This window comes from Cyanistes caeruleus, chromosome 2, assembly GCF_971803275.1.
Source record: "Cyanistes caeruleus chromosome 2, bCyaCae1.hap1.1, whole genome shotgun sequence".
In the NCBI taxonomy this organism is placed as follows: Eukaryota; Metazoa; Chordata; class Aves; order Passeriformes; family Paridae; genus Cyanistes; species Cyanistes caeruleus.
In genome coordinates this window covers 34,211,285-34,226,626 of record NC_141702.1, presented here as the reverse complement: position 1 = coordinate 34,226,626, position 15,342 = coordinate 34,211,285, and the positions used below count along the sequence as shown (strand labels likewise).

General features: G+C 36.3%; 1 protein-coding gene across 2 annotated transcripts in view; it reads left to right on the top strand.

Moving 5' to 3' along the window:
* Positions 1–15,342, top strand: part of ME1 (malic enzyme 1) — a 153,552-nt gene that overhangs the window by 58,896 nt on the left and 79,314 nt on the right. For both annotated transcript variants that reach the window (XM_086876440.1, XM_086876441.1), the window contains exons 4-5: positions 7,710–7,785; positions 9,051–9,212. In XM_086876440.1, coding sequence (XP_086732566.1) covers positions 7,710–7,785; positions 9,051–9,212 — 238 coding nt within the window. The remainder of the gene's footprint in view (positions 1–7,709; positions 7,786–9,050; positions 9,213–15,342) is intronic.

The window sequence follows — 15,342 nt, the reverse complement described above, 5'->3', positions numbered from 1 at the left end:
GAGTGTTCGTTTTACAGCAGTCAGCTCTACAAACGGAAGATAGTGTCTCATTTCAGAAGTGACTTTTTCATTGAAATGGAAGTTGGGTAGGATATGCCATAAGACGAAGCATTTTTTAATAAGTCTTCACTTTTATCTTGGTTAAAAGTTACTGAGAGCAAATTATGGTGATTTAAAGGTCAAATAATGGGCCTTAAAGGACAGCATTGTCTAAATATGGGAAATTTTCCATGTTGCAATGAGCCAAGGCAGCAGAAATTGTTGAAGTAAGTAGAAGGACAGCAGTCTCACTTGTTTGAGTATTTCACAGTTTGAATAGCATTTAAATGTTGGGTTTTTTTTAGAAAAACATCACTAGCATTTCAAGATTCCCAGTAGATAACATGGTTGATGTTGTTTATTGATGGCTTTCTAGGCAGTTAATATTAGTGCAAAATAATACAAACATGATAGCTACAACAGTAGGTTATTTTTTGTCTTAAAAGTGAATGGGTCTGGCTCTGGTAGACCATTCTCTCATTCACAGTCTTAAAATAGTTCTATTTGTGCCCATTAGAGCGTAAGTAATTAAGTTATTTACTGAGCAACTGTCAGAGGAATTTAAGTAGCTTCTGGAGCAAATGAGCTTCGATGCTTAAACCATAGTATTTTGCAGAGTCTGCCTTTTCCTTTGCAAACAAGCACATCCCATTGAATTGCTGCTGTGTGGTTAAGCAACAATATGTAAAAGCTGATTGTGTAGATTAGTGATGCTTTAAGAATATAGTTAAATCAACAAATTAACGTTTTAAGAAATGACTACAAAAATATTATTTGATTTAGTGTTTTTCTGTATGAAAAGCATTGTCATTAGTTTGAACATTCAGACCACAGAATGCTTTGCAAGTAGAGGAGGTGAGGCACCAAATGAAAAAGTGTTAGATATCTAAATATACAGTAAAGAGTATTTTATACAAGTGATGCAGAACATCTGCAATGACTGAGTCCATGAAGTTTTTATGGAGTTTTTTATGAAGTATATTTAGTATAGTTTGAGGTGAACGTTATGGTTTCCAAAATTAACGAGAAACTTTTTTGATTATTAGTTGTCAAGCTATAATTACTCTTGGTACCATGTAAAATTAGTTTTAAAGTTTTCCAGTGTGAGGCTTGTAATGTTTTTTCTCCGATTATTTTTACAATGTTATTTTTTTGGGTTGAGTGAGAGCAGTTGAGGAATTACTTCATTAGGTTGCTTTTTATTTTTCAAAAGGCTTGACTTCTTTGCCCACTTCTGGAGCCTGAGTTTATCTGATGGGCATTTTACAGAGAAAAAGTAAAATGTTTGAAGAAAAAAAGATGCTTCTTGCAAAAATTTGTGTACATTTAAACTCATACTGTAGAGATTACATGCTTTGGTAGCAGGAATCTCAAGGCGCTGAAAAAGTCCAGACATTTTGGAGAAAAGTAGTAAGACAGAACTGATCCAGGTTTTGTCTCTGTTCCTTTGTCATTTGCCTTGAGTCTGTAATGCTATGGGCAGCTTGTAATTTATTTATTTTTTTTGTATTTGTCACCTGCTCTGTTTTGTTACAATTTAGAAAATGTGTGCAGTATGCAAGCTGTGGAGCCAGTTTCAGAAGGGCAGGTGGGGCAATGTGCGTGTGATCTGGCCCCCGCCCCATGGTGTATCAGGATTGTTACAGCAAGTTACATAACTCACTAGGTTGCAAATTGTGGAATAGTAGCCCCTGGTTCCCTGCTTCCCTAATCACATAAGAGGCGGAAGACAGCATGTGCTGAGACCTGAAGTCAGTTTTCTGAGTAAACCCAAGATGTGGGCAGGAGGAGTTTTATGTGGAAGTTGCTGGAACCCGTGGGGTTATTTGAACCAGCTCTTCTGACTGAGTGCCACCTGGATGAGTCTCTGTGAAGCGCAAGTGTCCACTGTCAAAGAAAAAAGGCAGAGCCGTGAACTCCATCTTGGGCAGGTTTGAGTGTAGTGTGGATACTGTTATTTACTTCTGGCAGCATTGTGAGCACTGCAACTTTCTGGGGCTTGCATCAGAAAAATTATAATCTTAAGTAGCTATCTACCCCAGTTGTATTTTTTAATTTTTAAAAAAAAAATCTATAATTATTATTTATTTTTAAATAATGTTTTAACTTCTGTACTAAAAGATTTTCCTAACATTTGAATCTTTGTGTCACTAGACTTACGTACCTTTTATTTCTCCAAACCTTATCTTTTCTTTTCTGAAACCTCATTCCCCTGAGGCCATATTTTCAAATGCCAGGCTTACAGCTGCTGTCTTTCAAGTTAACTTTATCACTTTCCTTCTCTAAAGGCTAATTCACACAGAATACTGTACTGTTCTGTAAGTGGCCCAAACGTACTTCTCTCTTCCCTCTAGATGTTATTTTTAACTGTAGTGACTATTGGAGCACGACACTTACTAACAGGGATTGATGAGCGGCTTTGATGGACTTGGGCATGTGAAAGAATGCTACAGAGGCTGCCAACACTGGATAAAGACTGTCAGGAACTGGTGTTTTTCAAAGAGATTCTTGAAATTAAACTAAATGCTGGTTTGCTCCTATAGCTGAGGATAAACTCTTAAGACCCCTTGACATAAGTGTTTCTCATTTACAGGGATTATGAAGACTGTATTTTCCTGTATTTTAATAATTTCCCTTCACTCTTGTGCCAAATTGGGCTTTAGAGTTGCTATAAAAATATGAGGCATTCATTATTCTTTTATGTGTAGCAAAGTGGAGTTGGCAGATGTTAGCCTGTCTGTCAGAGTATTTGATGTCTTCTACAAAATAAATTTTATAATCAATAATTTACAAAACCAAATCCTAAGCATAAAATAACATATATTTATAAACGTTGATGTCTTTTCAGGTATAGTATCTTATCCTTGTTGTCATTCAGATGCTGCTAGAATTTACCTTTATTATGAACTACATCTTGGTCATGTACAGCTCCACATGTTCAGAGGTTTTAGCAGTACCTACTGTTCACTTAATGCTCCTGTCCTATTTTTGATCTTTGTTTTTGATTTAGTCTTTGTTTTGCTGCTTACAAACTTTTCTGTTTAAATATTGTTTGAGTGAGTCACATCTAGAAAATGTAAAGCCCAAGTTTCTTTAACACTGAGGAATTCAGGCTGACAGTCAGTAGCAGCTGCTATTTCAGCATCAGCTCTTTTATATATTGAAAAACATACCTGTGTATTGCAAAGTAATGAAATTCATCCCTGTACAAAAAGAAGGGTAAAGAAAATGAGCAAAGCTGTCAACAGCTGCGTTTCTTAAATCAGCCCATCTCTTGTATTTATTAAGCCTCAGTGGTCTTGCAATGCAAAGGAATCTTACCTGCTATAGTAAGGTGTAATGAAAACTTCGAGCACGTTTTATATGAAGAAATGAGACCAGATTAAACAGTCACAATGGGAAACGTGGAGAAAAAAGTACAGAACATTCTTTGGGGAGGATATAGGTACTCTTAGTTCCTAGTACAAAGCTTTTATTATATTGCTGTTTATGATTTTAAAAATAGGAGGGAATTTCAGCAGGGACCAGGGAAGTAGTTTACCTCTTTCTTGCCAAGTGCAGTTTGGAAGAGTCTAGGCTTAGAAATAAACTGTGTCTTTCCCCTGAGATTTATTTTTTTTTTGTTATTATTATTATTAAGCTTGTTGTTTTAGGCTGCCTGGGGAAGTGAAGTCACCTCTACTGTAACTCTGTATACAGTTCATAATTCAAATAACAGTCTTGAATTTGTAGGGTTGTGAGAAAAGTCTGAACTTTTTTTCATCATACATGTTTGGCATTTTCTGAGACATGTTAAGATTGCCTCCTGTTGTTATAAGAAGAGGAAAGAAAGGATTATTCTGTTACAATGACACATTTTTCTAAACTGTTCTTTAATAGAAAATAGACAAATACATTGCTGGGAGATCATTTCTTCCTCAAAACATAATAAACAAATGCTCCATTTCATTCTGTTGTCTTTGTTCTCATAGATTAGAATTTTAATAAAACAGACCCAAATCATGTGCTGTAGAATGACCTCCACATAACTGGTAAAATTTGCTACAGTGAAGTGAGCTCAGTGACCCAAAATAGATCCATCCTTTGTTGAGTGGATCTTGATGTCCTCATGTGGGCTGTCCCCTCTTTACTCTTATTGCTGGTGTGACGAGAAGAAAGGCGGCATAGTTACTTAGCCTAATTATTCCTCTGCTGCAGTTTCATACATTTTCTGGCTAGCTGAAGTGGGTGTCACTAGCAGTGCTTGCTTTGGCTGGGCTGGTATCAACCAGTGCTGAGCTGAGGGCTCACTGGGGCAAACTGGTTCTAGGTGAGCACTTCTGCATATGTGCTTAGGCAAGTTCTATCATGTGTGCTTAGGCAAGATCATCTGCACTGCACCGTGTTCATTAATTAGAAGATTGATCTGAGGCTGCAAGCTTCAGAACTTTTTTAACTCACAGTTTTGGTGATTGGCCTTCTTGCCTTGCAAGAAAAGATCGTATGTATAACCAAGATACCATTTAAAATAGAAAGGACCACATTGTGTTGTAGACCTGGACTGCTCTGAAAGTGTGTGCAAGAGAACTTAATCCTGCTTCCCCATAAGGTGCTTTTCTTCTTAGAAATGTGAATACATGCATGCTGAAAAACAAGCAGCATATTCTTCCCCATAATGTTTTCCCTGTATCTTGCTTCTTTCTCCATGTGATTATATGTATTACTTGTCCACCTGCTTTAGCAGCCCCATCCTGAAGTGCTTTGTCAGACAGGTGCACATCCTGCAGGCCGTGTTTTCCTCGTCCAGCAGAACAGGGTGTGCATCACTGGCATGACCCTGCTTGTTCTTATCACTAATATTATACTCATACAGATAATTCAGTCATATTTCTGGATTGAAATCCATGTAGAACTGAATCCAGTTTAGATCATCTATCTTGCCCCATGCTTCATTCTTCTTGTAGCTGTGCTATGACAGCCCCAAAATAACTATAACATCTGCTAGGTAGCCGAATTGCTGGCCACCTTTTCAGCTTCTCAGACCTATCCCACTTCTAATAACCTTATGCAGTTGATACTTTCCCTGGCTATAGCATGACCTCATGGAAAAGAAAAAAACCCACATGTAGTGTGACCTTTTGATGGCTGTCTGCAAGTAGAATTGTCAGTGAATTCAGACCCAGTAATACCGCCTGAGTGTTCTTGTGGCTGACACCTTTGCAGGTTAGGGATCGTGTTACCAACCTGATGTACCTACTTGCAGAGAATACCTTTTAGAAGAAAAGTGTTAAAGAAATTAAGGATGAAGAAAAATCTTCTCTCATATTCTGTTTCCTTAAATTTAGGAGCATCTTCTTGGTCTGGCCAGTGTGTCCAGGAATGTTTTACTAAACTATAGAAATAATGGAGGGAAAGGGAGAAAGAGAGGAATGGAATGCTTTTGACATCACTATTTGCACTTCAGCTTCTATTTTCTATTGTGGCTTGAATCTGATCCTGCTTGAACAGATTTCTGAAATACGCTCTCAATACTTATTCAAAGGTCCTTACAAATGTTCTAACAAAATTCCTTCTGGAGCATCCACCCTGCCTTTATTTTCCTCTGCTGGGGAATTTATTCCATGGTGACCTCTCTCCCTAGCTTGCAAGGAAGGGGTCATTTAGGCACGCTGGGCTGGGCTCTGACTCTTTAGAAAATCAATGCAAAATCTTGCTTCATTTAACACAAATCTGTTAGGTTGGTGTAAATTGGAGAATGGAGACAAGAAGAGGAGTGATGCCACAAGATCGCTTTCTTCCAGCACTCTGCTTGCTTTCACACACTCATCTGTCACAGCTGTCACGAGACAATTTTGATACGATGGACTTCATGATTTTACAGTTTACAGGCTGTTTTATAAAATGATGCATGGTACAGTGCATCAGAAAGGAAGCATAAGCTATTTTTCTTTTGCTGTTTTATGGCATTTCACTGTTAAGGGACATGTTTTTTCAGGTAGCTGGCTCACAAATAGATACACTTGTGAGCAGCAAATACCAGAACTTTTCAAAAGTGTAAAATTAACCCTTCTGTCCCTGAAGACCTGTTGGCTCCACTGGGAGGGAGAAATTAACTTGCTGACAGATACTACTTATAAAGAAACAACTGAGATACATTAATATCCATCCTGGTGTGTTAGTTCTGAGCATGGGAAATGGACACAGAAGGAGAATGAATAAGAAATGGCAGGATGAGATAATTTCTAGTTCTAGTGGAAAATAAATAAAATTAAATACTTTGGTTAACCACAGCATGGCTTACATTGCTTTTTGTCCTTAATAATAAAGAATTTCAGTTGCATATTTTTGACATCAAAGAGGGGAGACACTGAAATATTAAATTTAAAAATCAATATAAAATATAAATCACATGATAACATATAGAAATGTATTATCTAATATGCTTGAAGTATTTAAACATGAAATTAAATATAAGTTGGGACTAATTTTTCTGTCTTGATTAGTATACATTTAACACTGCAGGAGATTTTTTTTGCTTGACTTGATATAGGTGCAGTCATATCTGACAATCATTTTCCTCATTTATTAGTTTAATTTAGACCTATAAGATCCACTTGTATGACTATGAGGTCATATTCTGGTAGACTTTGATTCCAATTATTTTTTCAATATTTTTCTCTAATTTTTACTTTAAAATTTTTAAAATAGACAATGGAAAATGCTTTAGAGTAATTCTAGAAGTCAATGCCTTATATTTACTAATGCAAAATGTAATTACAAGAATGCATCTTCGTCATGCGCTTCATCATTGAAGTTTTCTTTGTAGATTTTGAGAGATTGTATTTAAGTGAGTTCATGGGTTTTGAGAGATGGCATTTTTCCACTATCTCACATGAGAAAAGTGGATAAGAAGTGAAATTAAATGAATTCTGAGAGGACCTGAATGTAAATCTACCTGCCAAGTAAAATAAATGAAAAATGAAATACTGAACAGGAGAATAAGATACTATATTGATTTTGCTTAGGTAATAAACAGAAAATGAGTTGAGAATTACACTTTTCTGTTATTTTGTTTTAAACTCTTCCATACTGGTGGAACTAAAGGTCAATTTTCAAGCACTCTTTGGAATAAAGGTTGTTCTGTTCAGTACTGAGGATGTTCTCGCACTATCGAGATGAAAATTTCCCACTTTTGTAACTCAAAATGGCATTCTAATGAATTCAGGCGACTTTTCTAAACACATTACTGAATGCTCTTGATTTATTTTGTGTAATGATAATATCTGGCTTATTTCAGGTTTTGTTCATAGCTTAAAGCTTTGGCCTATTGTTTGTAAATGTTAGGACTGCTGGGGCAGTAGTGATCACTGCCATAAGAGGAACTCATTTTGTGGTCAGGGAAAACTAATCAACAGATCAAATGCTGAGTGAGTTGGTTTCAGAAAGGACTCTTAAATGTTCTCTCTGCTCAGTAAATCTTTACTGAGTTCTTTGTTCTCTGACTTCTAAATGCAGATGATTAATTTACTTATACAAAACTAAGCTCTTATTATCAAACTGAATTTTTGTATGTTGGGAACACACTTGCATAAATCTAATGTATTAATTGATTATACTTAATTTATTTATATTACACTGATTTATAATTATTTAATTACCTGATTATATGAAAAGTATTTTTTTATTTGCAGAGGTCTTTTTATTTCTATCCATGACCGGGGTCACATTGCTACAATGCTTAAATCCTGGCCAGAAAGTGTCATCAAGGTAAGTATAGTTTTAGTTGCATAACAGAGCTAATGCTGTTTCGTACCCAGGATAAATTGGTTAAGATATTTTTTAGGAGCTTTTTATCAGTTTAGATTTTGGTGATTTCTTAATTCATTTTTTCAACAGAAAGAATGCTGTTGCAGCCAAAGTCTGAGGCATTTAAACACTTACTTTTTTTAGCTATAGGCGTCCTTTACTGATTAATTGGTCAATTGAATAGTATGGAAAAAAACCAAACCCTGAATGCTTTTTCTGAATTTCAGGAAATCTAAGAATGGTTGGGGCAGGAAGGCACTCATCAGAGCCATCCTCCTGCTCTAACAAGCTCAGCTGGGACAGGTTACTCAGGGCTATGTCCAGCCTTTGAGTTTTTAATATCTCCAAGGGTAGAGGCCCTACATGATCTCTTGTCAGTCAAACCATTCTGGGGTTTGATTGAATAGTTCTCCACTTATGGTGCTTCATGATCTCTCTTAAAAAAAATACTAAATTTCCAGCTAAAAATGGTTTGCTACCGATGAGGGAATTACTATGTTTTCAGCTGTTTACCATTCTGGGCACTTCTCTCCTTTAGTTTTTATGAAAAGCTTTTCTTATTAGACAGGGGTTTATTAAATTATTTCTGTCAATGAGAGCATGTGCTTCCTGATATCTATAAGTGTGTGTGTATATATATATGTATATACATGTACACTTAAACGTATATATGTATAAATATACATATAATATACGTGTGATACGTATAAGTATGATGAAGTGTGTTATTTACTGAAGGGAAGAAGACATATATCTTTGAAGGGTAAGAGCCAGGTGGTTGTAGACAGCCCTGACAAAGGTCAGTAGGAGTGACTGGCTCTGGTTCTGCTGAAAACAGACATGACAAAACCCAGGAGTTTCTGGTTCTTCTTTTTTTGTGGATAACTTCCTTTTGCTTCCTACTCTATTTTCATACTGCTGACAGAAAAATGTGAGAGGGAACAATGCCAGTTCTCTTGTAATGTAATACTAAATACCTCTCTTGTGTATTCTTAAAAGTTTTAAATGAAAGTCCCATTTACAGTGAAGCAAGAGTCTAAAATAGTGTATCAAAACCACAGTAAAATATAATAAAACAATTTTTTTCCTTTTGTTGTACTATTGATTTGTTTGCACCTGTTATAGTTTTTACATATAAAATAAAATTGATGGTAAGAAAATAATGGAGTACTTAGTACATACAAGCAAGGAAGTGATTTTTACAGTGCCTTCATTTCTTCCTCCAGGCTATTGTGGTCACTGACGGTGAACGTATTCTTGGGCTTGGAGACCTTGGCTGTTATGGAATGGGCATTCCTGTTGGTAAACTGGCACTTTATACGGCATGTGGAGGAGTAAAACCTCATGAGTGTCTACCAGTGATGTTGGATGTGGGAACAGATAATGAGGTAAACCCTTTTCTGAGGTGTAGTGAGGGGTTTCTGTTACAATACTAGCTTTGATTCTGGGCAAACTAAAATGTCGTAAGGAAAATGTCTCATCCTAATATACAGTGTAATCATCCTAATGTGCAGAGTAGGCTGTTTTGTAAGGTTTAAGTAATTAAGGACACTGCTGTCTATAAAAATGTGCTGCATACACAGTACATGTTAACATGCAATGTAGGAAATTTGGTCTCAAGAAGAGGAGGATGATAGAGTTAAAAATATAATTTAAGGCAGCATTATTTCTCTTCAGTCACAGAATTTCTCTGCAGTGATTTCTGTCTTGAATTCTGAATTCATATTCAGAATAACTGCTCCTCATTTTGAGGAGCTTGAGGCTGTAGTCTTATCTGTGCTGGCAAGGTGTGTCTATGTACTTCAGTTTTATGTTCCGTTTGTTATAAAAAGCACTGTAGTGCTATAAATTTTCCCCAAGTGATGTTCTAGTGCTTCAGGTAGGTGAACCTTACCCTCTAATTTGGCTTCCAATTTGTGTGAAATTCCAAGATTTAAACTTGTTAAAAATTGGCTCTCTTCTTTCCAGTACTCTTGGGATTACTGGTTAATTACTTGGCCTTGATCTTTTTTTTTTTTTTTCTGAAAGAATATTTGAATACTTGAAGATTCTGAATGATGTCAAATTAAAAAGAAATCCACCTGTAATGTGTTTACATTTTTGTAGAAGTAAAGATGTTGTATTATAAATTATACAAGTGTGATAAATGTATCAGAGATTTATGTGTGTTATAGCTATAAAAAAGCATTCCTGCAGCAGTAAATTTAGCTGGGGCTTCTGGATTATTGGGTTGGGTGTGTGCATCTTCAGCTTTATACACACACCCTCACCCTTGCCCCAGTGGGGTCATTTAGACAATGCATGATGAAAGTATTACTGAACAAGAAATGTCTGCTCCCCTCTCTCTTTGTCCCACCAGAGCCTCCTCCTAAAAGCAGACAGCTTTTCTTGTGGGATGTATCTGAGCGCTATAGCAAGTAGCCATATCAAATCACATACAAGTCTCATTAGTTACAAAACATTTTTATTTTTGGTTTGAGCAGTTGGGACAGTTTTGTAATCTAATAATGAATGTTTCTAGGCAGTTAATTGCATTGGCTACTTCTGATAATTCATTAGGCTTTTCATTTTGCTTTTATGCTTGTGTTTCATTGTAATTTAAAATTTTTTGTAGTATGTTATTTGCTTGAAAGATATCAAATGTCTACATATACACACCATGACAGCAAAAGGAGCTTATCCATGCTAATAGCCCAACTTTCATTTCACTGTTCTTGTGACTCAGCATTGAGTTCAGTGTGTATGAAGGAGTGGCACACAAAGTATAACAATGTGCATAAAATTTGTGTCACCTAAAATTTGTTGATGCTCTGAAATATCTTTTGATCAGGAGGATGCCTTTTGGGTTTTTTTCACTTTGGGATGTGGCTTCTTATATTAGGACCATAGGGAATGAGGCCTCTGAATTCTGTTTTTGAGATAAGATTGCTGTACCCTTTAACTTGATTACATGACATCGGCCTGATGGTATTCATTAATTGGAGCTTGGATATAGCTCCCAGGCTTCTTTAGTCAAAGACAGGTATCCTGGGGCACAATCTCTCCTAATTTCTTCTGTCAGCACCTTTCCTCTCACCCAGCAGCATATCCCTGCTCCCTCAACACTTATTCATGTAACCCATTGATGAGTCACTATAGAGAACTGAAATGACCAAAAACCATCCACATTTTGCTGGCTAAGCTGATTATATTAGGCCAAACTGGCATGGAATTGCATTGCAATTCATTTTCTTAAAAGCTAAACTTCTTGAAAAAATAAGTATATTTTTAGACTGTATTTTCTTAGTCTAGTCAGGATTTTCCATGGTAAGACACAACAGAAATAATTCTCACAATTTGTGTGCATATAAATAATAATTATGCTGAACATTTTGTTTTAAATGTGCAGTTGTTTTCCATTTAGATTAGTTCCTTCTCCTGTTCTGTGGGGGCCTCCCTGCTTCAAAGGAAGCCGTAAAAATGTTCTTTTGGCAACTATAATACGGAGGTGCACAACCTGCAAATTCTCCAGAAAGATTAAGTCTTACGCTAAAGCAGATTGCAAAAAAATCCAACTTCACAAGTCCTCCTTCCATATTGTTTTGTTGTGTACAGAACTCATAACACTAACTTTGAGGAGCAACTCACTCAGTTTGAGATGGTTATTAAAGTCTTTGTTACTGTTAGTTTTAGCAGAGGTATTTTTAGGTACAGTATTATCCTGTTACTCATAAAATCAAGGAAAGAAAAGAGGAGCAAGTAGAGCATTTTTATACAATTGCCTAGATAATAAGCAAGAGAAATGGAAACTGCTTATTTATGGGTAAAAAATTGGCCTCATAGAAAGTTCCATGTGACCAAGCCAGTAAATGGTTCCATGTACTCAGTGTCCAAAAGAAGCATTGTTGACTGCTGCCAAAAATAACAAGCTTGTTTCTTAAGGTATTGACAAGGCGAGGAATTACTGAGGAACATTTTTATTCAAAGCATTTAAAATATTTAAAATGCTGCTAGTTATTTTCTACAGTGGCAATCTCACTAAAAGTTATGCTTCACCAGTAGCCATGTATATTTTAGGTGTGATGATGGTGCATCTTAGGTGGGATTTCAGTACACTTAAAACATACTTAGGCATTAGTCGGAGTGCTGATATGAAAGTGTTGCTGGAAATCCTGATGTGGTATGATCTCTGGATCCTGAGTGTTCATCTAATATTGCAGAGGTATATGTTAAATCACCTTGCAATAGTTAAAGAAAGAGACTGTAGAAAAAGAATGAGTAATTGTCAAGGTACACACAGCTTCAATTTAGTGGACATCTACCAGAAACACATGTTCAGCACTGGAAGAGGGATAGTTTAAGGATGATGGAAAAGATCAAGCTGGATCAAAGGGATTTAAGGATTAAAACATTCAAACATCAAGATTTGAGTGATGGTTGTTTTCTAATTAAAGGTTATGAATAAACTCTCACAAAATAAACAATGTTGAGACAAGCCTTGTTGGTTAAAAATTACTGGCAGTTTAATAAAATGTAACAAATAGTAAAGCCTAGTAGTAGAAACCAAGATCAAAAACTATAGGCAGTAAAAAAGAAAAAGACACTAAAGAAAAGTAACTTCATGAAAATAATTATGGATAGTAAGAATTAGGTTTTCTGTTTTTCCTAATGTTTTTCCTCAGTGATAGTACATATGGATATATGTGATTGTCCCTATAAATATGGTAGATACTTCTTAAAAGTAAGTTTTATCTATCTTGGAAAGAAGTCCTATTTCCCTTAACAGCAAATGAATAGGTTGAAAAAGCTTTGAAAGTTTGGCAAGATCCTTAAATCAGAATGTCCAAATAATACTTTGTCAGTTCTTTAAAAAAAAAAAAAAGCATTCTCTGTACCATGCTGAACTGGGTGTGGAGGAAATAGTAGTTTTTTCTTAGGTGTATCTGGGATGAATTGAAAAAATCAGGAAGATTGGGTCAAAGGTAATGCTCTTACTGAAAATGATCCTGGTCTAATGAGCATTTACAGATTTTTGGTTGACTTAATTTTTACCTTTGAAAGACATTTGAATTCTTACCGTTTCTTTTAAGGAACTAGACTAATGCAAAAGCAAAGCAGGCCTCCTGTGTTACTGGAGAAAATATAATTTAAAATATGCATTTCTGTGAGGAATAATAAAATACTTGTGGGTTTATGGTATCTCAGGGGATTTTTTTCAGCTCTGCAATGTTTAATATCTTTATCAGTAACTTGGAGGCAGTATTTTATTGTTCACGGGTCACAAAAGAGACATGCTTTAGTTAAAGTACTATTATCCAGACAGCCGAGTAATGAAATCTAGCAAGACTGATGCCTTCTGTTATATAGAAGTCAAACCAATGGTGAAACAGTTTCTTTTGACCATAAAAATTTTAATCTAATACTGGATGCTTAGCAGAGGAATGAAAACTGTGTTTATTTGATACCTTAGAAAAGAGGCTTTGACAAGTTCATGGCTGCCAGACCAATTCTAAACTGATCACATATGTAAATTTTATACTGGCAATGGCCAATTGTGGGAGTTTTGGAAAGACTGAGTTGGCTTTAATTTAAACTATTTACCATAAATTTCAGTTTAGGTAGAAAGCATTCAACTCTTTTAAACAGTACCTTCACACTATGTGGAAGAGCCAGGACAGCTCATATTGAAAGGACTTCTTATGCAGGCAGTTTCTAGTAGAAGACATTGTGATGCTCTGAGCTCCAGCACAGTGCTCTGTGGATTGCTCAGGGGTCAGAAGTCATTCCAGCTGCAACAGCTGCAAGGAAACTGGACACACAAATGTTCTCTTGCCCTGTGCAGGCATAGCTTAAAAGCTGATTGCTCACATACATATATGCCCTTAATGTGCAGATGAATAACGATGGCCAGTTTACTTTTAAAAAGATGTGTATCTGAATTGCTTCTTATTCATATAACTGTTGGTCTTTTCTCCAAAGTAATAAGAGATAGGATGAGAGAAAATGGCCTCAAGCTGCATCAGGTGAGTTTCAGATGGAATATTAGGAACAATTTTTTCACAGAAAGGGTTGTTAAACATTGGACCTGACTGCCCAGGGAAGTGGTAGAGTCCCCATCCCTGGAGGTATTTAAAAGCTGTGTAGCTGTGGTGCTTAGAGACATGGTTTGGTGCTGGACTTGGCAGTGCTGGGTTAACAGCTGGGCTCATTGATCTTAAAGGATTTTTCCAGCCTAAGTAATTCTGTGATTCTATGATTTAAGCACTGAAAAGTGCACAAGAGAGAGAAATATGCAGGGCAGCTGCCAGGGCAGCTACTTCTTCATCTGCGACAGTTCAGGGACTTGTGGGTTGCTATTTCAAGTATTTTCCTGCATGCTTGCTTGGGAATATTTTTTTCTCTTAACTTACTAAATATTGAAGTACAGGAATGTGATGGTTCTCACAGTTGCCCTAAATAGGTCAATGAGCATGCCTGGGCTGGCAGTTCCAACTCCTCTGGAGGAATGACGGGTGTCTGTGCTGGAATATGCAGTCCAGAAAAGCTGAGGTGCAAATTCATTGTGAAGGAGAAAAAACCCCACAGTTTTATTTTGTCAGAATCAGTAAGACTTTGTCAGACTTTTAAGTCTGTTTAGTTATTTGAAGTGGACTGAGTATGTTAATAGAGGGAACAGACACATCTGATTTTATAGATGCATGTTCTAAAATTGAGTGGTTTAGTTTTAGCTTTCCAGTGTATATCAAAAGGTCCATGTCTAAAATAAATATGGTATCATCAATCTCTCATAAACTTGCTTTATTTAAATAGCAGGAATGCATGGAATTGTGCTGTCATCCATGTTACACTTGCAGACTTAAAAGATGCTCTGGAGAAAGTATGGCACTTACAAGACCCGCCATTCATTTTCCCTTAGTGCTGGGACTGGTGGGTGACATGTTTGAGTGGATCACAAGTATCTGATGTTCTTCAGTGATTTTTGAGAATTTTCCTTTTCATGCTCTTTAATGCTCTTACTGAATAGTTACAATATGTCTGGTAATACATTCACAACTTGAAAATTTAATAACTTACTTTTACTCAGTGTTTTAACTCAGATGGGTTGAGAACTTGTAAGTGTAGTAGTAATTCTAGATTTACTGAAGATACTGAGATTTCCAGTGTGTTTCAGTCTTCTGAAGACATCCCCTTTGAGTTTGTCTTCTATTTTGTCCCTAGCCTGCTGCAGTTTTTTAGTCACTGTTTCCTCTGTATCTTCTGTCTTACTGCGTATTTCCTTGGCTATATTAAGCCTTCGAGAAAACTGTGTACAAATGTCTTCTGTCTCCTAGGGGATGCATTCTACTAATGATATATTAAGAGAGCTGAAACACAAAACACTGCCTACCCCTTTTATTAAGTAATTGTGCCCAGAGGGGAACAGCATTTCCCACAGTATTTAGAGCTGTTAAGAGTTTTGACTTATTTGCAAATGTAGATCATTTGCTGTGCTTTACCATGGTGTTCCCAGGGGAACATATTGCATGTCCTCTCTTGTTT